The sequence below is a fragment of the Pteronotus mesoamericanus genome, unplaced genomic scaffold, assembly GCF_021234165.1.
Source record: "Pteronotus mesoamericanus isolate MK-2021 breed Mesoamerican mustached bat unplaced genomic scaffold, CSHL_Meso_final contig_1193, whole genome shotgun sequence".
NCBI classification, from domain to species: Eukaryota; Metazoa; Chordata; class Mammalia; order Chiroptera; family Mormoopidae; genus Pteronotus; species Pteronotus mesoamericanus.
This window is the reverse complement of record NW_026555039.1, coordinates 1801542-1828977: the sequence shown is the minus strand read 5'-3', so window position 1 is coordinate 1828977 and position 27436 is coordinate 1801542. Positions and strand designations below refer to the sequence as shown.

General features: G+C 69.3%; 1 protein-coding gene across 2 annotated transcripts; it reads left to right on the top strand.

Moving 5' to 3' along the window:
• The first annotated feature begins 6615 nt into the window (after positions 1-6615).
• On the top strand, positions 6616-24568 carry ARHGEF16 (Rho guanine nucleotide exchange factor 16). Of its 2 annotated transcripts, none has more exons than XM_054583397.1 (15): positions 6616-6680; positions 12342-12954; positions 14546-14591; positions 15549-15718; positions 17026-17082; positions 17442-17602; positions 19659-19811; positions 19932-20061; positions 20861-20935; positions 21222-21314; positions 21609-21760; positions 22105-22293; positions 23149-23222; positions 23768-23869; positions 24298-24568. In XM_054583397.1, the coding sequence occupies exons 2-15, from the start codon at positions 12361-12363 to the stop codon at positions 24435-24437; spliced, it is 2136 nt and encodes a 711-aa protein (XP_054439372.1). In that variant the 5' UTR covers positions 6616-6680; positions 12342-12360; the 3' UTR covers positions 24438-24568. The 2 variants fall into 2 exon arrangements, with proteins under 2 accessions (XP_054439372.1, XP_054439361.1); XM_054583386.1 differs by having other exon boundaries at positions 6655-6717.
• Positions 24569-27436: the final 2868 nt, after the last annotated feature.

Here is a 27436-nt window from a genome sequence, read left to right as displayed (position 1 = left end):
AGGGGGCGGCGCCACCCGCAGAGCGCACCCCTGCACTGCCGCCTGGGGACAGACAGGGAGCCGGGCACCTCCCTGTCCCCACGGGGGCCCGAGGACGCAGCTGCTCCTGGTCAGTGGAGGTCAGCCGGGTATCGAAAGCCATGTAACTGTCTCTGTAGCAACGAGTGATACTGTGACTAAGACATTCTTGCGTTATTCCAAGGAGCGTTCCTCTTCTCCTTCCATTCCAGTTTTTTGGTCGTGTTCCTTTCTGTCACTGATTCGAAGTACCACTTTCGGGAGGAAGAAAAAAAGAAAGAAAAGGAAGCGAAAAGGCAGCTTGAGTTTCCAGATGTGCAATTCACGTGGGAACAAGCGACCCTGAAGGTGTCCCCCGGCGGAGGCTGCCCCGCCGCGGAGCCCTCCGGACGAGGGTGCTCCCCGCAGGCGCGCGCGCAGGAGCGGTCCCCTCGGCGTCACGTTGTCCTTTGCCATTGTCACCTTGCAGATTTGGTTTAGTTTGTTTCGGGGTTTTGTTTTTTTTTGTTTTTTTTTTTCCTTTTAGGACTGTATAGTGTTGAAAAAGAAATGTAAATGTCTGGTTTTCATACCATGTTTAAAAAAAAACCCATTAAGAAGGAGGCTGGTGTTTGTCCCACGTCCCGGATTGTAAATTGCTTCTGTTACCAGTAAACGGTGCATGACTGGTGTCTAGCGTTCATTATCGTGTCTGGTCGTGACGTCTTTATGAAAAAGGAGATTCCGTAGATGCACTTACGGACCGCGTGAGTAGGGTCCGAGGGGTCCTGAGGCACCAGCGCGAAGGAGACGCCGCTCCCGGCTCCCGCAGGCGCGGCGTGGCCGCCGGCGCGGGGAGGGCGCCTCTGCAGCTCTCGTTCGGACGCGCGTGAGAAAGACAGAAGTACTTGTGTAGAGAACCTTCTTTGCGATGAAGCCTAGGCAACGCTGATTTTGAGGCTAATGCTGTAGAATAGGACTGTATACCAAATGTAATCTTTCCGAGGCTACAATGAATTTATACATGAGATTGATATGCAATAAATCTGTGTGCTTTTCTAACCTCCGCGCCAGCACGCTTCACTGAGGGGGAAGGGCCGCGGGCAGCCTTCCCGGGCTCCCGGGGGACGGGCGGGGCGAGAGGGCGCCGCCCGCCCAGCACCGCCCGCAGGGCCGGGAGGGCCGCGACGGTCCGGACAGCCCTGCAGGGAGAGCGCCGGCCTCCAGGCGCGGCCGTCTCCGGGTGCGGGCGCGCCCAGGCACAGGGGTCCCCAGCTGCATCTGCCCCCAGGCGCGGCGGCCCCCGGATGTGCCTTCACTAGGTGGTCTTCCCCCAGAGGTGACACAGCATCCCCCCTGGGCATGGCGGGGGAGCCCACCCCATGAGGCGAGTCCTAAACCAGGCCCTTCCTTGGGGTGGACGTCACCGCAGGCCCAGCCCCCTCGCCCTGCGCCCCCCCCCCCCCCGTCAGGGCTGAGCCTGCCCCGCTGGTGATGGACAGATGGACAGAAGGATGGGGGTACGCGCGTGCCCGGAGCTGCAGGGGGAGCAGACCCGGCCTCCCCAGGACGCGCCTCCTCCCGAGCCCCCAGGCGTTCCTCTGGAGCCCCCCACAGGAGCTCAGCCCCTGCAGACTCCGATCCAGCCAGCAGGCCTTGCCTGGTGGAAACACCAAGGACAGCTGGTGGGTCCCGTCCAGGAGCCCCCCCCAAAGAAGCCCCCCAAACCCTGTCACCCACAGCATCTCCACTCCACTTCCTGCTGACACTGAGGCCAGCAGGTGCCACTTAGGCCTGCAGCCCACGAGGCCGGCCTTGTCCGCCTCATGCAGGCAGGCCCCCGACCCCCGCCCCGCCCCGGGCCCCCGCTTCTCCTGGCTCCACCCTGCCCCCTGCTGGCAGGACCCCAGCCGCCGCGGCTGGGCCCTGGCTCCTCAAACATGGGGAACATGCAGGAGAGGGCAGATCTGGGGGGACACACCTGGGGGGTCACACCTGGAGATTTATGAACCTTATTTCTCAGGGTAGCAAAGTCGTCCAGAAACAGATGTGTCCTCATTCAGGTGAAAGGGCCAAACCCGGTGGCTTTCAGGAGGACAGAGGGACCAGAGAGAGGGGTGCAGCGGCCTCTGTTTCTCGGGGCGGGGTGGAGGGGCCTGGGGTACGAGGCAGCCGCGGGCCCGGAGCATGGAACGGAGACTGCGCCCCACTCCAAGCGGCGGTGGCGCCCACGCAGCTCATCCCCCAGCGGGGTGGGGGGCAGCGGAGTTGCCCTTGGACTCCCAGGGCAGAAGAGGCCTGCCGGGAGTGGGGGGTGGGGGTGCTGTCGCTTCTCTCCTGGGGCCCAGCGTGTGGCCCCGGGCCACCAGGAGGCTCTGAGAGCCAGCACCGAGGCGGCAGCCAGCTTCCACAATGCAGTGAGCGGAAGACGTGTCCACGAGGTGTGGTGCTGGCAGAGGGACCGGCCCGGGGGCTCCCCGCCCTGCCCCACGCCAGGCACTTGGGGTGGGCCCCCTCCAACCGTTAGCTGCCGAGCCCGGCCAAGACCCATTTGTCGGGGCTGACAAGCACAGCACTTGGACAGGGGACTTCACAGGCAGGGGGCACAGCGCAGACCAGCTGTGGCGGTGCAGGTGCATGGAACACGCGTGCGCTGGATGAACACAGGCTCCCTCGAGGAGGCGAGGGAGGCGGAGCCGGGGGGCGGGGGCAGAGGGCAAAGCGCCACAGACGCCTCCAGCCACCTCCCAAAAAGAGGAAGGGGGAGAGAGAGAGTCTCACTTCTTCCCCGTCACACCCAAGGGGCCAGCGCGGCTGGACATGGGGTGCGGGGCTGTGTCGGCCCCGCTCCAGGCCTGAGGGGGCCGCCCGGGTCCCCACGGCGGGTGTGACGTCAGCGGCAGACGCCCTTGGTCGGGCGAGGAAGGTCCCTCCTGCTCCTACGCTGAGGAGACGGTCGCTGCTATTCGGTGTTGCAGGGGTCCAATACTTTATCATTGATTTATCAGTGTTTCTCCTGAAGTGGCATTACATACACAGCTTTATGTAAAACGGATGAACTTTCCATGGCCAGGTGGCTCTGTTGGAGCGTTGCCCCGTACACCAAAAAGGTTATGGGTTTGCTCCCCGCTCAGGGCACAGCCCTAGGCTGTGGGTTCGATCCCTGGTCAGGGCGCAGCCAGCCGACTTCCTCTCACATTGATGTCTCTCTCCCCCCACCCCAAATCAATCAACAAATATGTCCTCGGGTGAGGATTCAAAATATATCTCTACATATGCACACATATGCCAACTGTACAACATTCTATTTCTATTTTCTCTTTCTGTCTATTGTACTTTTATCATGTTACAGTATTTTATTTTTACATAGGGTATAAGGTCCATAATGCAGAGTCCTTACCTTTGCTTTAAATAGTCTATTATCTTTAAAATTTTTTAAACACATAGGAGAAAAGCCCCGCACTCGTCCACGTTTACCATTCCCAGTGGGCTCCTCTCCGCTGCGCGGAGCTGAATCTACCCCCTGCATCATTTGCTTTGGGCCCCAACGCCATGCGCACGCATTGCTCGCTGTGCGGGTCGGTGGGCGGTGCGTTGTCCTTGAACGTCTGCACCTCCGTCTCTCTCCCGAAGGTGCTTTCCCTGGAAGGGACGCCTGGATCGACAGGTTTGCTCCCTCAAAGGTGAGCCCCTGTCCCTGCCGCCCCAGCGGCGGCCCGGACCGACGGTGGGGCGGCTTCCTCTCCACTCAGGCTGCTCTGGGGCCTGTGAGGCTCTTGGATCTGTGAGCTTGAGGTCTGGTCTTGTTCTGTTTTTTAAATCGCATTTGGAAAATTGGGGCCGTTATTCTGTGGAACGAATATGCCTCCCACCCGCTTCTGGCCGCCCACTTCACAGACAGCGGGGCTGGTTGGCCTCGTCTCTCAGGCCCGCAAGGCTCTGCCCAGTTTTGCCAGGCTTGCTCCTGTGCTCAGGCCGCCCCAGCTGCTTCCCGCCTGCAGCCTGGGCCTTCTGGGTGCAGCACCCGCAATGGCCTCTGGAGGGCAGCAGCTGCCCGCCTTTCCTGGAGCTGCCGGAAAGCAGCCAGGCCACCGGGGGGGCCACAGACCCAGGACACCACCCACAGGTGTCAGCCCTTAGCCCCATACCTGACACACAAGCAGAGGGGACTGCGGCTTACGAGGCCCCTCCCTGTGGCCGGCCGGCCCTGGTTCTGCCCTGCCTGACTCGCAGGCGGCGGGGCCCAGCTGCCAAGCAGGCATAGGGGCGCTGAAGCAGGCAGGCAGGCGGGGGCCAGGCCACCGGTGGGCCAGGCGGGGCTGCCCTTCGGATCGTGACGCCCTGGAGTGTGCCGGCCGGCTGCAGGAGCCTGCGGCAGCCCCTTGCCCGGCACAGGGCGGCCAGCTCGGGAGGCGGGAGCGCGGGGGAGGCGGGCGGGCTGGAAGGCCTGGCACCTCAGAGCCAAGTCTGGGATCTCAGGGCATGTCAGGAGTCACCAGGCCCTGGCCAGGCGCCAGCGGCCACGGGGCCCTGGGCTCGGTGCCGTGGAAGGGACACGGGTGAGCGCCCCGCGGGAAGAGGCTGTATTAACAGAGATATTGCGTCTGGACGGAAGGAGGTGTGTGTTCCCCCTCCCCCTGCCCTGGTGGGATGCTGGGTTCGTGCTGAAGACCACGTTCTGAAGGGGGTTTGGCAATCTGGTGAGGGGACACAAGTCACCTTGTGTCATCTCAAGACTAAGAATGTGATAGGTAACAGGGGACAAGGGAATCGTCTGTGTTGGAAGTATCCGAGCAGAGGCAGGAGATCAGCTTCCTCGGCCGGGGATACGCAGGGCGTCTGTCTCGGCCACGCCACCCGCCCTCCCCTCGGCCACCTGCCGGAGGGTCCTTTCCAGCAGAGCTGGCCACCTTGTCCCTCTGCGTGGACCCGAGCAGCTCCCTGCGACTCTCAGGATAAGACTCCCCGTGCCCCGCCGCCAAGGTCTGTCCTGGTCCCCGTTGCGACCTGTCCTGCTCCCTCCACCCCCCGTCCCAGAGCCAGCCAGGCCGCGCCCACGCCCACCCGGGCCCTCTGCGCCCAGCGGCCCCGCCTCGGACGCTCCCCCCGCGGCCTGCTCCCCCTGCGGGTCTCCAGTGCAGTAGCCCTGTCCAGGGCCACGGGTGCTGGTGCTCCCGCCCCATCCCGCACACACTGTGACAGCCGTACAGAGTGTGGTCCCCTCCCTCGCGGCCCTCCCGCGGCTGTGACTCCCCACCTGTCCGTCCCCGGCTGGAGCGAGCTCCATGAGGACAGGGACCTCGGCGGCTTTGCCCACGGCCGCCTCCCTGACACCCCGCTCGGCTGCCAGCCCACAGGCGAGCGGGAGGGGAGGGGGCCGGCTGGAGGCGGGCTGTGGGTCCGCCCTGAGAAGGGCACGGGGTGTCGGCAGAAGGGGGGCCACGCGATGCAGCCCCCAGCGGGTCGCGCTGCCACAGCAAACACTCCCAGGGGTCCAGGGCTCTCAACAGCGGGGGCGGCCCCCTTCCCTGGGCCTTCTCGTTCTGGAAGTCGGGTGGGCTCTCCCTGGGGCAGGGGGCAGCCGCCCAGGCTGAGCGTGGGCAAGGGGGGTGGGCTTCCCCCTTGGTGGGGAAGGTGGGGCCCTGTCCTCAGTGGAGGAGGCCGCTGGAGCCACAGGCTGTCCCTGAGCGGAGGTGCCCGTGAGCACGCTCCGCAGCTGCCCCCAGGCTGGCGTGGGGCTGGGTTGAGGGTGGCGGGTGGCGCCGAGCAGGCGGCGTGGCCAGGAGGGCCCAAGCTCAGGTGGAAGCCGCCCCTTCCCAGCCCCCAGCCCCCAGCCCCCAGCCCCGCTGCAGCCCCCACTGGGGGCTGTCAGAGCCTCCACACCGGTGGACCGTCCGGGCCGAGGCCTGGAAAGGCCGGGCCAGGAGACCAGCTCGGCCTGAGCAGGCTAGCAGGTGCCTTTCCTTCCAGGCCTCAGGGGCCTCACCCGTAAACTAGGAGTGGTCAGTAAGCTGACCCCCCTCCTGAGGCGGTCAGGGTGCTTTGTGTCTCTGGGCTGCCCAATGGGCTGCCCTGTGGCCACCACCCTTCAGAGAATCCAGAAGGCGGGGTCCCTTCTGCAGCCGCAGAGCAAAGGCAGATTCTGCCTAGGGCTGAGGAGCTCCTGGGGGGCCGCCTGGAGGAGGGGGCCGCGGAGCCGTGCCTGTGCCGGGCGGCAAGCCTGACCTCAGGGCTCCAAGGCAGGCGGTGACGCCCGGAGGCGGTGGCAGGGGGCGGGGACTGGAAGGGCGGGGTGGGCGGTCCCCGGACAAGCCGGCCAGCGGCCCGGACTCCAGCGGCGCGAGCCGGGCGGGACGCAGGTCACGTGAACGGCCGGCCAGGTGGGGGCGGGGACGCAGGAGGCGCGCCCAGGTGCGTCCAATCGCCCCGCCCACCGGCTTTCGAAGCCGGAGGCGACAGCCTGCGCCCTCCCGCCGCGGTGCCCACCTGCCGCCCACCTGGCCGGGCCGCGCGCGCCGCCGGCTCCCGCGGGGCCGCACAGGAAGTGGGAGGGCGGGGACTGGGAGGGACCGCGCGGGGAGCTGGAGCTCGAGCGCTCCGGCCGCTGGCTGGGCGCGGAGCCTGCAAGCCGGACCGGCCCCGCCTCCGCCGCCCGCGCTCGGCGCTCGTCCCCGGTGGCGCAGGTAAGCCTGGCGGACAGGTGAGCCCGGGAGAGGACAGGTGAGCGACGTCGTGGGGGCTCCAGCCTCGGGAGGGGGCGGTCGCCCTGGGGGAGCCTCTCCTCCCCTTCGCTTTGGCCGACAGCCGCGTCCGGGGCCCGCGGGGGTCTGGCAGCCCTTCCCTCCGCGGGGCGGGCGGGCCGGGCTGCGGGAGGCGGCGGAGCCCGAGCTGGCCGCACCCAGAGCTCAGCCCGGGATTCACCCCCAGGCGTCCCAGTGCCGCCGCCGCCCCGCCCCTTGAGCTCCAGGGGGGCATCCGCGCCCCAGTCGGGCGCGCCCCTGCCCCGGGAGCCAGGAGTCGTCGGAGCGCGGAGCCTGAGGAAGCAAGCCCCGGGCCTTTGAAACTCAAAGCGGTCAGGCAAAACGGCCCTCTCGACAGCCCCGGGACCCTGCTGCCCAGTCCCGCTCTGGCCCCTGGAGTTGGCAGCCCCGGAGTGAGGGCCCCTCCGTCCCCACCACCCCCCGCCCGCCTGTGGAACCGGGGGTCACACCCCGCGCGGGAGGGGCTCGCGGGGAAGCCGCAGCCTCCGGAGCCTGTGCTGGGACGCGGACCTCGGGTTCTGCCGGGGTCTTTTTGAGCTCTGAGTGGACCTCAGCCCAGCACCTGCCGTGGGGCGTGGGGGGCACTGAGTGGCAGTGACTGTGACCTTGGACCCGACCCGGACCCTGGCCGGCCTTCCCTGTCCTGCCGGTGATGAGTGACTCCCCTCGGCCCCGGGGCTCCGGGGAGCTTGTCCGGCCTCCCAAGGCCCCGGGTTTCATGGCACCTGTGGTCCTGGCTGGGGCCCCAGGGAGGGCCCCTGACCCCGCACACCCGTGTTCCCAACAGCCCAGCGGCCTGGTGCCCAGTGGGGCCCCGCGTTCAAATCCCGGCTCTGTGTCAATAAGGCAAGTTCCTGAGCCCTCCGGGCCTCGGGTTCCTCGCCTATAAAACGGGAGGTGCGGGTGTGTCCACTCAGAGGCGCTGGCTGAGCCCTGGCTCCGCGTGCGGCCCCTCCGGCGCCCACGGCCCCAGGAAGGCGTGGCCCTTGGCAGAGGCGGACGCAGGCACTGCCCAGGGCAGGGGCAGAGGCAAGGCCCCCCTGAGTCCTGGTGGAGGGAGTGGGGTCAGGCTGGGCTCCTGGGGGCTTCCTGGAAGAAGCGAGGTCTTGAGTTACCCGGAGGATGAAAGGGAGTGAGCCCCCACCCCCGGCCTTCCTGGTTCCCGGGGGTCCTCTCTGACCCCACAGGGGAGGCGCCGTTCGCCTGCCCGTGAGGAAACAGAGGCACAGGGGTGCAGCGGCTGCCGGGGGGCCCCTGGGTGTGGGAGAGTGATGGGCGCATCTGCTCACCTGCGTCTGGGTCCCAGGAGTTTAGTTTCGGTTTCAGGTGGACGTCAGCGGCTCTTTTCCGCCCGTGGCAGCTACATGCTCCGGCCGGTGTGAGGGCTCCTTTGCTCTAATGAGGCCCCCCGCGCCCATCGGGGCAATGACGTGGGTCAGGGCGGAGCCTGGCTCCCCCCAGCTCGGCGGCCCGGCGGCCCGACCCCCCGACCCCCACCGGCCCGACCCCCACCGGCCCGACCCCCACCGGCCGTGTTTCCCCGGCCTCTGGTCCTGGCCCCGCAGAGAGGGGCGTGCCCCTCCTGGAAGTTTGGGGAGAAGGCGTGTGGAGGGCGCCTGGGGGGCCATCCACCTCCCTGCCGGGGTCAGGACTCTGGTTTCCTGCCTGGGGCTCCTGTGGGGAGACATGGGTCCCCACCAAGCCCAGGGCAGGAGCTGGGTTATGGGATGTCTGGGTGCAGAGTCGGGCTGGGCGGGTCCTGCGGGCGCAGGCGGCAGCGTGTCCGTGGCTCTGTGTGATGGCTGCCCCCCCCACCAGCTGTTGCAGGAAGGAGGCAGTGAGGGGCTGGGCCACCAGGCGCCTGCCGCCCCTCCACGCTGCCAGGCGGCCTCCAAGGCTGGGCGTGGCCTGGCAGGTCTCCCCTGTCCCCACTAGGAAGGGTGGCTGTCTGGTCCGCTAAGCACAGGTCTCTCCACCCCAGCACTGTGGACGTTTGTTCCAGGTCATTCCTTGCTGTGGAGCCGTCCCGTGCGCTGTGAGGTTCTCAGAGGCAGCCCTGGCTCTCCTTCCCTCCAGGGGACCAGGGCTATGCCCTGGTTGTGACCCCCGGGAGTACCCCCTGGGACAAAGCTGCCCCCAGGGAGAGCTCCCAGGCCGCTCCAGCCACCTGGCAAACGCAGCTGTCTGTGTGAGCGTCACAGTTCACAAAGTCAAGCCCTGCCCCCTGGTCCGTGCGACTCCCAGTCCCCGGCCGGCTGGGCAGAGTTACCTGAGCACAGGGCCGTCGCTGTGGCCAGGCTCGCCCGAGCGCAGACCTGGGCCCTGCGGACGGTGCCCGGAGGTTGGGCCGCGCAAGGACCCAGAGGGTGGGGCAGAAGGGGCAGAGACGTCCCCGGGAGGGAGGTCATGTGGTGTCCTGTCCAGCGGGTGGCACGTCGCAACTGCGGTGTGGTTTGGGTCCAGGGCACGGAGCCTGCTGGGGTCCTGGGAAGCCTATCTGTTGGGGCGGGGGAGCGGCGGGGCTGGTGCCGCGGGGCGCACGGTTGGGGGGGCATGCAGCTCACGCCTGGCCAGGCTGGGTCGGGGCCCCTGAGCGGCGGGAGGCCGTCCAGAGTCCTCTCCAACAGCCCCGCTGCCCGGCCCTCACCCCTCCCTCCCAAGCCCCTCGTGTCCCTGGCCCTCCCAAATGTGTTCCAGGGACACAGGACAGGCTGGCGAGGGGCGAAGGGGAAGCAGAATGGCGTGGGCACCATCGTTGGGGACCCTTTGCAGCCTACCCTAAGCAGCAACACAGGAAGTCACCCAGCGTCCCCCAAAACGGGGGACAGATGACCTTGAGCCTCTGTGACACAGCTCTGGGGTCTGCCGGCGCGAAGCCAAGGGCCCGTGGGGGCCGGTCCTCAGCCCAGCCCCTGGTCCGGGGATGGGACACGGCAAGTGCTGTGACACCCGCGTTCCCCTGTCAGTTTGGGCATTCACCCAACTTTGGGGACAGGAACAGGACACTGTCCCTGCACCTGAAGGACCCACGGGCTTGCAGGGGCAACAGACAGGTGCAGCCCTCGCCGTCGGGGCCTCTGCAGGAGCCGTCGGGCTCCTGGGCTGGAGCAGACCCAGCTCTGCGGCCTGAGAGGCCGCCCCAGGGCCGCCGGCCCCCCCAGCAGCTGCCGCCCGGGCGGCGGGGCTGGCACGCGTCCCCAGGACCGCTGAAGGGCCTGCGCTGCCGGCCCCTGCGCTGTGCTGGCTCCCAGACACCCGAGCAGGCCAGCGTCCGGGGGTCACGCGTGTGGTCGTGTGCGCAAGTGCACCAGGCACGTGGGCCTCCCAGCATGTGTCTGCCTCATGAAAAGAAGCAGACAGACACCAGGCCCAGCGGAGGCCAAGCACAGCCTGGGACCTGAGAGCGGGGCCCCCGGAAGCCGAGAGGGGAGGAGTCGGGCTGCAGAGGGAAGGACACGAGTTGGTCGTTGACAGCAGACGGGGCGTCCACAGAGCGAGAGCGGGGGCAGAGGGGACAGGGAAGACGGCCGTGCGTTGGGCGGGAGCCAGAGCAGAGATGATGTGAAGGGGTCCCCGCAAAAGAAGGCGGGCAGGGGGAAGCAGGGGAAAGAGGTGCGAACTCGGAGACGGTCTCAGAGGTTCACGCTCGTCGGGGGGCGTTCCAGAAACAGCAGAGGAAAGGCAGGTGTGAGGGCCCAGCGCGGAGGGCGCGCTGGCGTCACCTGGGCCCAGAGACACGTATCGGGAGGACTCCCGGGCACGTGACCCAGGCAGCGACCGTGGATCCGTCCCATGGCGCGCGTCCCCATGAGCCTCAGAGCTGGGGGCCACGTGGGCCAGGGAGAGCCCCCTTCGAGTCTAATCCAAGGAGGCGAAATGGTGGCCACCTCAGTCGAAGATCAACCCCTGGGGACGCCGCCTCCGAAGGAGCCGGGCAGGGCTGTGCCGGACGGGAGCTGCAGGGAGGACGTTCCAGACAGTCGAGCTTCAGCCCCAGAGCAGGAAGCAGGGCCCGGGGTCGAGGACAGGGTCTCTGGGGACACGCAGGGAAGATGCGTTGACAGTGTGGGACATGTGACTGAGACACCGGGCCGGAGCCAGGAAGGCATGGGAGAGAGTAACAGGAAGCCAGCGGCTGGTCAGCCAGAGGTGAACGGGGAGGCGGGCCTGGGGCCCTGGTCCCACAGGCTGACCGGATCCCCACGGGCATCACCATGGGGGGCCGGAGAAGGGTGGGGGACCCCCTCCGTGAGGAGACCTCCAAAGAGCAGGCTGTGCCTTCGTTAGAAATCAGGGAAAATGCAACAGCCCCTGGTGGTGGCCTGCAGGGGACAGGGCGGCGGAGGAGGGGACGCCTGTCTTTGATGGGGAGCCTTCTGGTGCTGTGTGGCTTTTGAGCCGGAGCCCAGGTGGTGCTGGGACAAGCGAAGCGTGGAAGGAGGGAGATGCAGCGCGAGCCCGGAGCTCCCGCAGGCCCAGTCCAGTGCTGGCCGGAGGCATCAGGCCTGGGGGTTGGGCGGCCTTGCTGGGCAGGGAGGCGGCACCCTGCAATGGCTCGCCCGACTGGTTCCATCCGGGCACTTCCTCCCTGAGCAGACTTTGCCCTCTCCGGGGAGAGGCCGCGCGGTCCGGCGGCTCAGGGCAAGGAGTCCGGAAGAGGGCAGGAGGGTGGAGGGGACAGGGCTGGCGGGGGCTCTGTGGACCCTTGGGGACACAGCCCAGTGCCCACGCTTCGTAACGATGTGAGCGCGTCACGGGTAAAGGAAAGGCCTCCCGCACTTTGGAGGCCTTGGGCTGCCCATGTGGGTGCATTTTGCTCGGGGGGCTTGCTTACAGGTCGAAGCCTGCCCCCCATTCCTTGGCCAGGCCTGGGTTACAGGCGGACGAGCTAACGCCGGGGTGGGGATCCGGGATGGCGCCCATCCGCCCAGCCCGGGGGAGGCTCCGTGTAGCTGCTGCCATCCTCTGCCCCGTGACTCAGAATGTCCCCAGGAATGTGTGGGCGGTCCTTCCGGCATGGGGGTGGCCAGGGATTCCGGGGCGGGGGCAGGGAGGCGCAGCCCTGCCTCCTTGCTGGATGCTTTGGTGGAGAACTTGGGTGCTGAGCGGGACAGAGAGCCAGGCCCCCGGGTGCCCGCACAGGGTCCGTCTGCCATGGGCGAGGCCAGCCCCGTGGGGCCAGTTCTGCCCCGACAGGCTCCTGGGCGGAAGCTCAGGGCTTCCCGGGGAAGCTCCCGTACCCAACTGGGCAGCGAGTCCGTGAGGTGGGCTTGGCCGGGCCCCGCCTGGCGGAGGTGGTGCCAACGGGCAGAGAGGCCAGTTCCGGCCCAGGCCGGGAGCCCAGGACCCAAAAACCCCGCACTCACAACCCCGGCTCAGGAGCTTGTCCTCAGTGTGCGCAGCCCAGCAGAGGAAGCGCGGGGGCCTCTCGGGTCCTCTCCCCGGTCCCCACAGGCCCGAGACGGAGCCCTCCCTGTGTACCCCCAGCCGGCTGCGCCCCAACCTCCCAGGGCAGGCCCGGGTACTGTGGCCGTGCGGCAGGCAGCTCTGTTCTGGGCCCTCACCTTTGCCCTGTCCCCCCAGGACCCTGCGGCTTCCCAGCATGTCCCAGCGGCACTCGGACAGCTCCTTGGAAGAAAGGCTGCTGGGAGCCCGCTTCCACTCAGAGCTGCAGCTCGATGACCAGGGCAACCCTGCGTCCAGGCTCCCGATGGTCCGGGGCCCCCTGGGCCCTCTGTGGGCCAGGAGCAATGCCACCTTCGCTCCCGACGGCCTGGGACCCCGGCCTTCGTCCCCCAAGGACAGGGATCTGCGGACTGTCGTCCTGAGCACAGATAGCCCCGCGGCCCTCAAGATGGGCACCGAGCAGCTGATCCCCAGGAGCTTGGCCGTGTCCAGCAAGGCCAAGACCCCGGCCCGCCACCAGAGCTTCGGGGCTGCCGTGCTCAGCAAGGAGGCCGCCCGGCGGGACCCCCAGCTGCACACGGCCCCCAGCTTCTCCTTGGACGACATGGACCTGGACACAGGCCCCGGGGGGACGCTGGCACGGAACCTGCGCAGCCAGTCTTACCGAGCGGCCATGCGGGGCCTGAGGACACTGGGTGGCGAGGCAGACCCCGCCCGTCTCAGCCCCAAGCTCCAGGCCCTGGCCGAGGAGGCCGCCCAGCCCACTGCTCGGCAGCCGGCCAAAAATAAGGTAGGGCTCGGGCGCCCGGACAGCCGGAGGGGGGCACGCTCAGGGCCTCAGGAGCGCATAGGCGGGGAGGCCCGACCTCGGGCCCCGGAACTGCAGCTGCCGATCCGTGAGCACCTGCTGTGCGCAGGCGCCCGACCGTTCAATCCGTGAGACCCACGGGCCGGGCTCTGCGTGGCCTATGGACGTCCCCACGTTACAGGCGAGGTCACTAAAGCTGAGAAAGGTCCGAGGGTTTTCCCAGGACCCCGCACGGGGAATCCTGCTCTCAGAAGGGACCTGCCCCAAGGGGGCGCCAGCCCACCTCACGGGCAGGCTGCAGCAGCAGCTGGTCTGGGCCCGGAACCCGAGGGGCACCCACGGTCTGGGCGCGGGGGGGCGGGGGCAGCTCGCGGCTGCACCCCGCTCAGGAAGCATCGGACGCCTCCCCAGCCCCTGCCCCGCATGCACAGCCCCCTTTCCTGCCTGACGGCCGTGGCCCCAGTGTTCTCAGCCGAACAGGCACCCTCGTCCTGGGGCCTCCCCCGCCCCCGACAGCCCACTGAGCTGAGGGCCCCCGCCCCTGGCCCGGGAGGCGGGCCCTGCCGCCTGCCTGCGCCCCGAGCCCAGCATCCACCTCCGGCCCTCGCGCCCGCCAGGCCAGGGCCTGGCCTGAGGGGCCCTCGTTCATCCTGTTGATTCACAAGCTCAGTAAGCGCTTCCTGAGCGCCCAGCGGTTGGGCCCCAGGGGAGCTCCTGGGCGGGGGCGGGGGGGGGCGGGGGGGGAGCGCCAAGGGCGGAGTCGGGGTGCGCGGGGAGCCGGGTGCCGGTGGACAGGCTCCCCAGGAGCACAGGGCCAGGGCCCCACGAGAGGAGGATTAGGGCAGAGGCGTGGACCAGGGGGTGGTGCGGCTGAGGCCGAGGCCTGGGCCAGGCCCCGAGGCAGCAGGGGTGGGGCGCGGGGGCGTGGGGGGCCAGGTGCGGCTGGCGGCGCCACACGTTACAGACCAGCAAGGGGAGTTTTCAGGCCCCAACTCGCCAGGAGACGCCAGCCCCCGCTTTCCTGGAACGGGGCCCCTGCGAGGTCAGCTGGGGGCGGGGGGGTCCCAGCCAGAGTGAGCCTCTGGCGGGGCCAGGGGGCGGGGCCCCGAGAGCCCTGCCCGCCCACCCCCCACTCACCTCCACAGCCCTGCTGGCAGCTGCTGGGCCCCCCGACCTGGGTGCGCGCCCTCTCCTTACTGCCGCCTCGGACCACCCTCTCCAGTGTCCCTCCTTACCCGACCTGTCCTTCCTCGGACTTCCCCAAGTGGGACACCTCCCTCTGCTGAGCACCCGTTTTAACCGGTTCAGTCCTGCCTCCTCCTCCAGGCAGTCCTCCCCGATCTGCCCAGCCCACAGTCACCTGCCCTGCCGGCTCTGGGGGCATCCCGCCTTGCCCTGGCCCCCCCTCCGTGGCCCCACACCCCTCGGGGAGCCAGCCTCATAGAACGCCTTCCGTGCGCTCAGCAGGGCCCACGCCTGCCGGGCAGGACGTCCACAGGGGGCTGCGCGGTCTCTGAGCCCACACCTGCCCCTGCTCCCTGCTCATCTCACTGTGTGTCTCTCATTTGCACAGAAGACACTGGCGCGGAAACGTGCGCACAAAGGCTCCTTCAAGGACGGTGAGTGGCCGCAGGAGGTGACCGTGGTCTGGGTTGGGCCTGGGTGAGGCCGGTCTCCTGGGGCCGTCCCGGAGGAGTGGGGAGGGAGGGTCTGGGGTGGTGGCACAAAACCATGCTAGAGCGGATCTCTCCTGGGACCACAGGTCCTGGTGGCTGTTTGACTGTGTAGCTCTGGTGGGTGTAGAAAGGTCTAGAAGTTTCCCTGGGCCTCCTTTCTGCACTATCCCAGGAGCAGGGGACAGACAGAGCCCCCACACTCACCCCCGGGAGACGATTGTCCAGCACCTCGTGTGTGTGCGGCACACAGTAGCCAGGCTGGGGACCGAGGCCCCACGGCTGCAGGCCTGCCTGCTGCGTGCCCTGCGTGGGGTTGTCTCGGCCCACGGGGAGCCTGGTGCGGGGTGGGGGCTTGGGAGGGCCCAGAGCAGCGCCACCAGCCTGCCGAGGGGTCGAGTGCCAGCCGGACCCCCGGCGGGTGAGGGAAGCACTGCCCAGCAGGATGGAGCGCCCGGTGGGCTGGAGGCGTGTGGCCAGTGACCCCGGGGAGGGCTTGGGCCTCGGTGCCTGGGCTCTGGGGACACGGGGGCCCCAGCCAGGAGGGCCCCTCCCTCCCTGCCAGCCCCCGACCTCTGTGGACGGCCGCAGACCCGGGACTCCTGCCCAGGCCCCCCGGAGAGGCGTCAGGGGGTGTGGGGGTGTCGCTGTGAGGGCTCGAAGGTGCCCTCAGCCAGGGACCAGCCTGTCCCAGGGGGCGTGCGGTGAGGGAGCAGGGAAGTCGGGCTCTGGCCGGAGGGCGCTCGCCCCGGGCTGGGCATGGCCCCCGTGCCCCGCGCCGTGGCAGCAGGCCGGCCCTGGGAGCCTGCCCTGGGGACTCTGGCGCTCCCAGGCGCCTCGGGAGGATGCGGCCTCGGGCTTCCGGGGCACCAGGCCCGCAGGTGACGCGTCCCCTCCCCCCAGACCCCCGGTTCTACCAGGAGATCCGGGAGCGGGGCTTGAACACAGGCCAGGAGTCCGACGACGACCTGCTGGACGAGCCCTCCAGCCCTGGCGCCGCACGCAAGGCAGGCACCCCCATCGTGGTCAAGAACTTCCGGCCACCCCAGGTCACCTGGAGCCAGCTGCCGGAGGTGAGGGCCGGGCGTTGGGCAGAGGCCTGTCTCCCAGCCAGGGGTGCTCGGCCGGGAGGGGGCGCCCTCTACAGGCGCCCACCTGCACCTGCTCGCAGCCAGGCCCGCTGCCTGCGGCGCCAGGGGCTGTTGCCCGGGGCAGGAAGCGCTCAGGGGCGTGTGCCCCCCGTGCGTGCTCGACAGGTGTCCCACACGTGAGGCCTCTCGCTCCGACCTGCAGGGAGCTGTGTGCGCAGAGGGCCCCCGCCTGGGGGCCCTGTCCCTGGAAAGGACCGGGAGTGCCCGCATTAGGCGGCTGGGGGCCGCGCCTCAGCTCCCACAGAGCCCTGCGCCCCTGCCCGGCCCCCTCACACTCCGCACCGGCAGAGGAGCTGGTCGGTCCTCGCCCTGCAGGGACGGGGTGGCTCAACAGGGGGCACGGGCAGGGGCGGCGGCGGCCCCTCCCCCAGGAGGGCACAGTCAGCCTTGGGCAGCCCTCTGACCGCCTCTCCTGAGTGCCCGGGCACGGGGCTGGGCCGCCGGCTGCGGGCACAGTGGGCACTTGGTTCTCCCTGCGTCTGTGGCGCGAGGGGCCCTGAGTTTGCACCGAAGCGGGGTGCGGAGCCAGGGCGCAGTGGCGGCCCACCACGCTGCAGGCTGGGGGTGAGGGCAGACGGATGGAAAGTGGGGAACCCTAGTCCCACCTGCCGGCTCCGACTGCGTGCCCAGAGCTGGGTGAGCGTGGCCTCCCGGGTCAGGGTGACCCCAACCTCTGGGCGAGGGGATCGCCCCGGTCGGAGGGGGCAGGGTGGGGCTTGGCGCCCTGGGCGCAGGCTCTGGGCTCGGCCTCTGCCCAGCCCCGTGGGGGCGGGGGAAGTGAGGACGGGGCGGCCCTGTGTCCTGTGGAGGAGGCACACCCAGGCTCTGCAGGGACACGCAGTGTGCCGTGGCCGAGAGCCGTCCTCCACCCAGGGCGGCTGGAGGACCAGGGTGGGGGGTTGGGCAGGGCCCCGCGCTGGGACATTTGTCACCCCGAGCCTCCTGAGCAGGCGCTGATGCAGCTGGCCGGGGCGGGTGGGGGTCTGAGGCCGCTCCCCCAGCCTCTTCCTCGGCTGCCCAGGGCTCTTTGCAGGGGGTGGGTCCACCCAGGGGACGTTTTCATGGAGACGTGGGCAACAGAATCAAGTAGGGACAGGCCAGCTCAGCGGTCCCACTGCACACTGAGCCGTGGAAAGAGAGGTGCCCCGCCCCCACCCCCGCCCTGTCCAGCCTGGCAGGAAGGACTCCCAGGGCTGTGACCCCTGACCCCCCAGCTTGTGCCCCTGCAGGTGGTGGAGTCGGGCATCCTGGACACGCTGTCGGCCGACGAGCGCAAGAGGCAGGAGGTGAGCGGCCGGGCAGGGGCCGCAGCCCTGCGTCCCAGTCTCCGCGTGCGGGGACAGCGGCCAGAGCGATGCCGCGCACCCGCCCACCAGGCAGGGGGTGGCTACAGTGACCCGTTCTCCAGTGATGGTGGATGTCCTTGCCCCACGTCATAGCTCACAGGGGGTCGAGCCAGAGCGCAGACCCAGGCTCTGGGCCACGTCCCCACGCTGTGCTCTCATCGTGCCCAGTGCTGGTCCGGGGGCTCGAATCCCGCCCAGCCCCGCCCCCGCCCCCGCCACGTGCCCTGCGCCCTGCGCCCTGCGCTCTGCGCCCTGCGCCGGGCCCGGGCTGTGGCTGGCAGCGCTCTCTTCTCGCCCAGGCCATCTTCGAGATCCTCACGTCCGAGTTCTCCTACCAGCACAGCCTGGGCATCCTGGTGTCTGAGTTCCTGCAGTCCAGGGAGCTGCGGGCGACCATGACGCAGACCGAGCACCACCACCTCTTCTCCAACATCCTGGACGTCCGCAGCGCCAGCCAGCGGTGAGGCCCCGCCCAACCCGTGCGCCCGGGAGGCCGCCCCGCCCGCTGGCGTGGGACGGCGGCCGCGGGCCCTCGCCGTGTGGGGAGGCAAGGCTCCAGGCGTCTGCAGACGGATGTGTGGAGCAGAGGTCTGCTGGGACGGAGCGTGACAACCCTGCAGGCCCACAGGCCGGGGGACAGCTGAGCACCTGCGCTGTGGGTGTCCTGGGACAGCCCTGCGCCCTGTCCCTGGACGTTCGCGAGGCAGGACACCCGCCTTGCGCACGGCCCTGGCTGATGACAGGCACGTTCCCGCCAGGGCCCCCAGGCCCAGAGGCCCGAACAGCAAGGTGCGAGGTGCCCACAGGGCAGAGCCGTGGGAGGCGGCCGCGGGTGGCACCTGGGTCATGTTCCTGCCGCGGTGTCTGGTGCCGGCCCCGGGCTCTGGTTGCAGGGCAGGAGATGGGGGAGGGGCCGGGCATGTGTGTGTGCGGATGTGGGCACATATGTGGAGCAGCAGGTGTGTGCATACACACATGTACATGAATGTGCATCGCACGTGTGCCTGCATGTGGAGCAGCAGGTGTGTGCATACACACATGTACCTGAATGTGCATTGCATGTGTGCCTGCATGTGGAGCAGCAGGTGTGTGCATGCATGTACACAAATGTGCATTGTGAGTGTACATGCGTGTGGCAAAGTGGGGTTACCGCGGGGCAGGCACGATCTAGGTGTGCACTGTGGCCATTCACAGCGGTCTCCCCAGGAATTGGCAGCTTCGGGTCAGTGGCTCAGGGCTCTCCGACCTCCCAGCCCTTTCCCAGGACCCTCCAGAGCACCCACGGAGGCGCTGGCCAGCACGCCTACCTGGGCACGTGCGCGTCCCTGCGTCCAGGCACCCAGGGCCGCCACCCAGTCCTGACACGCTGTCCCCGCTGGCCTGGCTGCCCACCAGCTGTGGCTGTCAGACGTGCCCACTGAAAGGGACCGCAGTGTCCCACAGGCACAGGGTCACACTGGGGCCTGTGGGCGGGGCCTCAAGGACCCCCGCCCCTCCAGGCTGGGGCCTCGTCCGCCTCCCTGACGCCCTCACTGGCCTTGCCGGGACAGCCAGGGGCCCCAGACGGGTGGCCGGCCCGTTTTCCTCCCAGGTGGAGCCCTGGCCGCAGACCCCGGGCAGGGCGGGGCACAGGCCCCTGGGTGACCTCAGAACTGAGGGTCTGGGGCCTCCCCAACCCCCACGTCACCGTCCGCTACTGGCTTTCTCCCCTGGGAAGGAGAGCGGTAAGGGCTGGCTGCCCTCAGCTGGTCCCTCCCCAGTGAGGGGTGTGGGTCGCCCGAGGTGCCCCGTGTCGGGGCGGGGCAGGCCTGCGCTCTGGTACTCTGCCCCCTGCCGTCCGCCCTCCGCCCTCAGGGGGTCAGCCCGCTGCCTTATCTGCAGACAGGGCTGTCCCGGGCCGTCCAGGAGCCCAGCTCAGCAGGACTTTGAAAGAGACACTGGTACAGGTGTGGCCCCAGCCCAGGCACCAGGGAGGAGCTGCTCGGGGACAGCGCCCTTGGGGCGGGAGGCCCTCCGGCTGCTGTGGCAGGGCCCAGCCGTGGCGGTGGCGGCGACGGCCCTGGGAACGGAACCCCAGGCTGCACCAGCCGGAGGTCGGCTCGCCTGACCCTCATCTCCCTGCGCCAGGCCCACGGAGGGGGACCCCGGCGGGAATTGGGGGCTAACGGTCACCTGCAGGGAGTCTGCCCAGAGGCCCCGCTCAGGGCTGGGCCCAGGTGCCGGGGCTCCAGGCAGATCCCAGCGGCTCTAACCCAAGGCAGCAAATCAGGTCAGAGTGATGCATTCTGTCCTGCTGTCACCTCCGTGATGTCACCAAAATCTTGCCAGAATCAGCAGGCGGGTGGCCTTGGATCTGGCCCGGGCCTGTGCCCGGTGATTGGACATCTAGAGAGGCCTCTGTCCTGGGTTTCCTGGGTCATGTCTCACAGGCCGTGCCCGGGGTGCGGGTGCGTGTACACATGTGCCCATGCGTGTGCGGCAGCGGCACCCAGACCCGCGGCCCTCGCCCGCCACAGGTTCTTCGAGGACCTTGAGCAGCGGCACAAGGAGCAGGTGTGCGTGGAGGACATCAGCGACATCCTGGAGGAGCACGCGGAGAGGCACTTCCAGCCCTACGTGGTCTACTGCTCCAACGAGGTCTACCAGCAGCGCGCCCTGCAGAAGCTGACGTGAGCGCGCGGGGCCAGGGCAGGGCAGGGCAGCGGGGCGGGTGCGCCGGGCGCTGGCTGGCCTCAGGGCGGCGCGGCCTGATCTCTGTGCGGCCGCCCTCCCCGCCCGCTCCCCTGCAGGAGCGGCAATGCCGCCTTCCGGGAAGTCCTCCGGGAGATCGAGCAGCGGCCCGCCTGCGGCGGCCTGCCCATGCTGTCCTTCCTCATCCTCCCCATGCAGAGGGTGACGCGGCTGCCGCTCCTGACGGACGTGAGTGCGCGGGCGGCCGCCTGAGCTGCCCGGGGCCCCGCCCTCTGCGCGCGGCTCCCCCCGCCCCGCTCCTGACCCCCGCCAGCGTCACAGGATAGTCGTGGGGACAGTTGTAAGGCGGCTTTAATAGCCACGGTGACGTGGTCCCAGCATCGTCGCTGGCCCCCGGGGGGGCGCTCTCTGCCAGGACATGGCCCGCGCTTTGTGGATCGCCCTTCACTTATGTAACAGTTCCTGTGGACACGTCTTAACCTGTGTCCCCCAGGCCCCTGCCGAGCGCTGGGCCTGGGCCACCGCTGCCACCTCCTAGCTCCCCAGCCAGGTGGCCCAGGCCCGGCGAGGGGCTCGGAGGGGCTCCCTCGAGCGGCCTGTGTCTCTGAGATGAGGAGGGGCGTGAGGGCGTGGTGCACACACGTGCACACGCGAGCACACATGTGGCAGGAGCCCGGCTGAGCTCCTGCAGGCAACATGTGGCCCTGTGCGAGGCAGGTCACCTGTCCAAGCCAGATGAGACATCAGACACTCTTGGCCTTTCTGGGGAGAGTAGAAATCACCTCCCTCCCAGCTGGAGGGAGGCGGCCGAGACCGGAAGGCCTGGGCTCCTGGGGGCTCGCTGCAGCCTCACCCAGCAGTGCTTTTCGGGGCTGCGTTCCCTGGGGGGCCTGGCAGGAGCCCCCACCTCCCTGCAGCACCCACACGGGCCTGGCGTTGGTGGGGGAGCCCTGCCCCCTGCGGGCCCCTAAGCCTGGGGTGCAGGCGGGTGGCTGGTACCTTTTCCCGTCTGGTGTCTCCTGCGCAGACGCTGTGCCTCAAGACCCAGGGCCACCCCGAGAGGTACAAGGCTGCTAGCCGCGCGTTGAAGGCCATCAGCAAGGTGAGAGGACCCGGCCCTCTCCCCGGTCCCCTCCTCTCCTCTCCCCACCGCGCCCCTCCCCACCCAGAGCCCCCGGGGGCCTGGCAGGAAGGTTCCCAGATGGTCCATCTCAGGCTTCTCATGGGACCAGTGGGGAAACGGAGGCCCAGAGAGTGTGGAACTTGCGCACAGCCGTGGAGCCCACGGCGAGGAGGGAGGACCAGGGCAGCCATGAACGGGGGCGGGGGCCTCGGGCTGGCCGGGCGGGGGCCGTAGCCCAGCCGCTCTGAGGGCGCGCCCTCTGCAGCTGGTGAGGCAGTGCAACGAGGGAGCCCACAAGATGGAGCGCACGGAGCAGATGTACATGCTGCACACGCAGCTGGACTTCGGCAAAGTCAAGGTAGGCGGCCAGCACCCCGGGGGGCCCTGCCGCGCCCCGCCTGCCCGGGCCTGTCGAGGCCCTCAGACCACCCTCCCCATGCGTGGAGACCCCACGGGGCGAGGGAGCGCTCAGTAGGTGTGCAGCCCCCCCGCAGGCGCCCGCTAAACAGCCCTTTGCTGGAGGCCGGGTCCTGTCGCACCCTGTCGCGCCCTGTCCCGCCCTGGGGACGGCCGGTCACCCAGTGCTGAAAGGCAGGGATGGGTCCCCACCGGGGGCCCCTGCCTGGGACTTGACCGTCGGTCTGCCCCCCAGTCCCTCCCGCTGATCTCTGCGTCCCGCTGGCTGCTGAAGCGCGGGGAGCTCTACGTGGTAGAAGAGGCTGGGCTTTTCCGGAAACTCGCCAGCCGGCCGACGTGCTACCTCTTCCTGTTCAACGACGTCCTCGTGATCACCAGGAAGAAGAGGTGGGCCGCGCCTGTGGGCATCCGGCTGCGTGGCCCTGCCGTGCACAGGGGGCGGCGGCCTGGCCTCCCACGAGGACACACATGCAGCTCTTGGGGGTGCTCAGTGCCCCCCGAGCCCGCACGTGACCCAGGGCGCTGGCTGTGCAGCACTGGCTTCCACCTGCTGACCTGGGCTGGCCCGCCCGCCCAGTCTCAGGGGCCCGGAAGCTGCGGCCTCTGTTCGCTGTTGGGGGGCCTGGGGGAGCAACTCCAGAGACCCCTCTGGCTGCCTGGCCCGGCCACGGTGGGGACCTGGGTGGACCTGGGAGCCCGGCCGCCCACAGACCCACCCCTTGCCCCCGTAGTGAGGACAGCTTCGTGGTCCAGGACTACGCCCAGGTGGACCACATCCAGGTCCAGAAGGTGGAACCCACGGAGCCCTCTCTGCCGGGGGGCGGCAACCGCGGCTCGTCCGTGCCCCACCCCTTCCAGGTGACCCTGCAGCACAACAGCGAGGGCCGCCAGGAGAGGATCCTGCTGTCCTCTGACTCCGCGTGAGTCCGGGAGGGCTCCCTGGTGGCGGGGGCGGGGGTGGCTCTGCGAGTAGTGCTGTGGGGACGGGAGTCCTGTCCCCCGTGTCCCTGCCCACTGATACGTGCCGGGCAGCACTGCACCGGGTGCCGGGGACCACCTTGTGCCCACAGTCCCAGGAGCAGGGCACACTGGCCATAAAATGAGCCGCGGAGGCATCCCGCGTGGCAGAGGGCTGGGGACGAAGGAAGAAACCAGGCAGGGAGGGAGCGCCTGTGATGGAGCCTCGCCCGTGAGGCTATGCTGGTTCCGGCAGAGGTGCAGCCGTGCAAAGGCCCTGGGGCGGGAGGCCCGGCCCGAGCAGCCAGGACAGCAGGGACCGGGGTCCCAGCACAGGGAGGTGCTGCCCTGAGGGAGCCCCGCAGCCTGTCCCGCGCCCCCCAGCTCAGCCCCCTGTCCGGGTGGGAAGCGGAGGCCTCACATGTCCAACGGCCAGCTCACAAGGGGCGGGGGGTGGGGCACAGAGTCCAGCGCCAGGAACTGGGGGCCTGGGCTCAGGGGTGTGGCTGCCACCTGACTCTGACCCCAGGCGGGTGTGACCCGGCCTAAGCCTACCCGCCGCTGCTCCGCGCGCTCTGCGATGTCCCCCGCCTCAGCCCCAGCGCTGTGGGCTGGGGGGCCCCGAGGGGGTGCCTGCGGACGACCCCAGGCTCCCCAACGTGTTCCCGGGCAGCCCGAGCCTCGTCACCACTGCCTGTCCCTCGGCGGGCTGCAGGGCAACACGGGGACACGAGGGGGGGCTGTGCGCCCCCATCTTCTCACCACGGCGCACTGGGGGTCCCTCAGCCGCAGGCCCTGCTCACGCCCTCTGTCCCCAGGAGTGACCGGGCCCGGTGGATCACGGCCCTGATGCACAGGGAGCGCCAGGGGCAGGGACCCGCCAACAAGGGAGGTGAGTGCGTCCCACGGGAACGGGGCTCGCGGCCCCTTTCCTGGCCCTGGCGGGTCCTGGGGGTTGGGTGCCAGCCCAGAAGGGGAGGGACCGTCCATTCCCATGTCCCCCCCACCGCCCGCCTCCCGGGGTGACCTGCCCAGTCACATGTGCCCCTTCCCTGCGGTGGGAAACCACGCTGCCATGCCCAAAAGCTGCTGGAAACTGAGACCCAAGAGCTGGGACATGTGGCCCAGAGATCTGTCCCTGCCCGGCCCTCCGGACGCCAGGAGCACTCTCTGCCTGAGCCGGGTGCTTTGACCCTGAAAGCATCCCTGTCCTGCCACCTATGGAGGGGTCTCCCTGCCCCCCATGTCAGCCAGCAGAAGGCTGCCCCGTGTCCCTGTGCTGGGGCTCCTGGGGCCCCTCAGGCCTCGCCCTAACGGGCCATGGAGGCTGTGTCAGGAGGCGGAGCCCCACCTGACTCCACGGGGGGCTGCAGAGCTCTCAGTGCCCCTCCCCCAAAGGACCAGCCCGTCGCTGACCCCCGCCTCTCCGTCCCCCAGACCTACTGCAGGTGGAGGCCACCAAGGCCTACTTGGCCAGGCAGGCGGATGAGATCTCGCTGCAGCAGGCAGACGTGGTGCTGATCCTGCAGCAGGAAGACGGTGAGCGTGTGGGGAAGGGGGCACCCCCGCAGGCTCTGGTACCTGCTCCCCCCACTGCCAGAGGGCGCTCCGCGTGCTCACAGAGCCCGACTCCAAGGCCCGGGCTGCGCCCTCCTCAGGGACATCCTCAGAGGTCCCCGCGTGGCGGGATCAAAAGCTCTGTGTCCTAAGCAGGAGGGGGTGGCCCTGTGGCTCCGGGCCCCCCGCCCTCCGGCAGGTGCCGGCAGGGGGCGGGCAGGGCTGGCTGGAGCGAGCTCGTGGGCCAGCGCCAGACTCGCCCCTGCACCTGACCTTCAGCAAGCGGCCTTGGCCGGCGGCGGTGGGGGCAGCTATTTGGGACGCCTGGCCCTGGCACCTTCTGGAACCGCGGCTCAGCGGGCGCCAGGGGCCAAGGGCGGGCCGCCCTCACCTGCCCACGTCTGGTTCAGGGTGGTTCTACGGCGAGAGGCTGCGGGACGGAGAGACGGGCTGGTTCCCCGAGGACTTTGCCCGGTGCATCACCAACCGCGTGGCCGTGGAGGGCAACGTGCGCAGGATGGAGCGTCTGCGGGTGGAGACAGACGTGTAGCCCACTCCGCCGGGGACCTCGCAAGGCGCTTCGGACCCCACTCCAGCCCGTGGGCCCGGCGGGCCTGTCTCAGGGCCCAAGCCGCCCTGGACCTCCCTGAGGACCCGTGGGCCGCGCCGATGGCTCCAGAGGCTTCCCGGGAGGAGGAGCACACTTGTCCCCACCCCCTGCGGAGCGTCCCCCAGGCCACGTCACGGGGGCCATGCCCTTCCTCTCCCCCGGCTGAGGCTGTGCACCCCCAACTGTGCCATGGGTGGCATGGCGGAAGGAGGCCCTGAGCACCGTGGGGGTGACGTGGGGTCGCCTCCCTCTCGCCCCATGTGAATGGGGAGGTCGCCGCGTGCCCAGGGCTGCGCCCCTTCCGAGAGTGGGGCTGGCCCTCTGCTTGTGACTTTGAGGTTTCCAGGGACTAATATTAAAGAGCTTCCATAACACCTGGGTTCCCACAGCAAACCTGCGTCCAGGCGAAGGCAGCCTGGGTCCCCAGGAAAGGACCGAGGTGCCATGGGCTCGGGGACTGGCCCTCAGTGTGGGCCAGTCACTCGTCCGGGTTCCCGTTCCTGGTCACTGCAGGCTCATCCTTGGCCCTCACCGGCCTGTCCAGCGGGAGTCCTGGGCAAGGCTGGTGGGTCTGGGGGCTCGAAGGCCACAGAGCCTGGGCGCCGCTCCAGAGGGGACATGCGGATGGATTTTCGGGGCGGTGGGGCCAGGAGTGGCCCGCCCTCCCAGCTGGCAATGCTGGGCCCTGGGGTGGGGGCTCCCCGCGTGCCCCCACTGGGCGTCAGCTTCCACATGAAAGCTGGAGCGACTCACCCCCCTTTCCCCGGGAGAGGGCAGTTGGGGGGCCACCTCTGCCTCTCAGCCCTGGGGTCAGCTGCAGGCACCAGGGGACAGGACTGGGCTGGGTGGAGGGGGCGGAGCGTCCCCTGGACCAGGGGGTGGCCGGGCTCAGCACCAGGAGGGAAGGCCGCTCCTCCCTGCTGATCGCCAAGGGGACCTCCAGGGCCCCACCGTGGCCCACGTCCGAGCCCAAGCTGGGCTGCCCCGGCAGGAGCTTCCCAAGATGCGGGGTGCGGGGGATGGGGCCAGGCCAGGGCTCAGGGAGGGGTGTGGGGGAGTCCAGCAGGGATCGGGCCCTCACTTCCTGGACAGGTGGAAACCTGGGCCCTCGACTTCCCTCCCTGTGAGCTGGGCTCACTCCCGGCTTTTCCTGGAGTGCTGTGGGGTCAGGGTGGGGGCAGTGGGGGGGCGCGACCTGGGTGTGCGCCTTCTGTAGGAGCGTTGTGGGTGAGCCCAGCGGCCCGTGGCCCCCCGCCCGTCCTCGCTGCTGGCCCCGAGCTCACGGAGGGGGGGGGGCCCAGAGCCCATCCTCTGCTGGGCGTGGTTGGGGTCAATGGAGCTTAGGTAGCCTTGGGCTGCCCCGAGGCCGCATCCGCAACTTCGTGACCTGGGGCGGGGACACAACCTCAGGCCTGCAAAGTGGGAGGGAGTGCCCTGTGCTCCAAAGGTCGCGGAGGCAGGTGCCCCCGGAGGCTGAGTGGGAGCAGGGGAGGGGACGGCCACTAGAGGCTGTTGGGGCGGCCGGGTCCACCCAGGGAGGGCCCGACCGGGCCAGTACAGGACGAGAAGCCAAGTGGGTTCCTCCCGAGTGGAGTCAGGCCCGTCCGCTGCACTGGCCACGCACCCCGCTCTCCCAGCTACAGGTGAGGAAACAGGCCCAAAGCCCCTGTCCCCACTGCTGGGGCGGCGGGTTTACCGGGAGCCATCGAGGCTTCCGAGCACAGCAGCCAATCCTGGCGAAGCCTGTGCCCGGCACAGTGACGTCCCAGCGCACCCGCCTGGGCCTCATGGCCTGGGCACCTGGCGGTGTCTTGTGGGGCGGGGCGTGGGGGCTGGCACCGGGGGCCCCCGGCTGGGCCCCGCCCCTCCCGCCGTCCTCGTGGACGGATGTGCTCTGAGGGCTGTGGGCTCCTGTCACCTCGCTCTTGCTCCTCATCCCAGCGCGGTCTCAGTCTCTGCTGCCTGGGGCCCCCCCACCCACCCCACACTCGGCTCCTGCTGCACCGCGTCTCCACCTGACACTGGTCTTCTGGGGACCTCGCCTCCCCTCTACCGCCCCCTGGTGGCGGGCAGGGCACTGCGCTGGGCCCTCAGGGATCCGGGCACAGGAGGCCTCAGGGCGTGCGCGGTGGGCCCCCCGCCCCATTCCCCAGGCCTCGGTCTCTCCGACTTTTGGCCCTTGGGAGTAGAACCCCACACCAGCGAGGCTGGGGTTGCAGATCCCTGCTCCCCCATCCATACCCTTGCTGGCCGTGGGGTGTCCATGGATTCCGCTCACTTCCCTGTCACCGCTCCTGACGGCAGCCCCTTCCGTGTCCCGAGGCGCTCCCCCAGCGGTCCCGGGTCTAGCCCGCTGCTGGGTCTCCGACAGACTGGATCCCGTCAGCCGTGAGGACGGGCTGGAGGGGGAGGGGCGTCCTCACCTGCCGGCTCCGTTAGGTCTGAACTCGGTGCAAGTTTCACAGATCTTTTGCCAGAAGGCTTCCCAGGTGTTCACCACCTGACACAGCACCTCACGTGGTTTCCCAGTTGGCGTGGCCAGGGCTGGAGAACAGCCAACACGTGTGGGCTTTTCCATTTGACACACCTGGATCACTGGGGGCGCACCTGGCCCAGCACTCGTGGGTTGTGCAGATGTGCCTGTCGGTCCTCCGGCTCCTCTGCAGTGAGAGCCACAGCCCATCCCCGGGCACCCGGGGCGGCGGGGGGACCCCTCCGCGGGCAGGTCCGCACCCCTCTCGCTTTTGGCCTCCCGAGCTCTGACGCCATGGCGGGGGGTGGGGGGGCAGGGGCATCGGGTTCCTGATTGTGAAGGGAATGTGTTCCCTGGTTCCAGGGCCCGCTGGGCCTGCCGAAGCAAGCGGAGCCCACGTCGCCCAGATGCTGCGCCCTGGCGGGGAAGGACCCCAGACACCAGGCTGCCCCCTCAGGGCCACGGA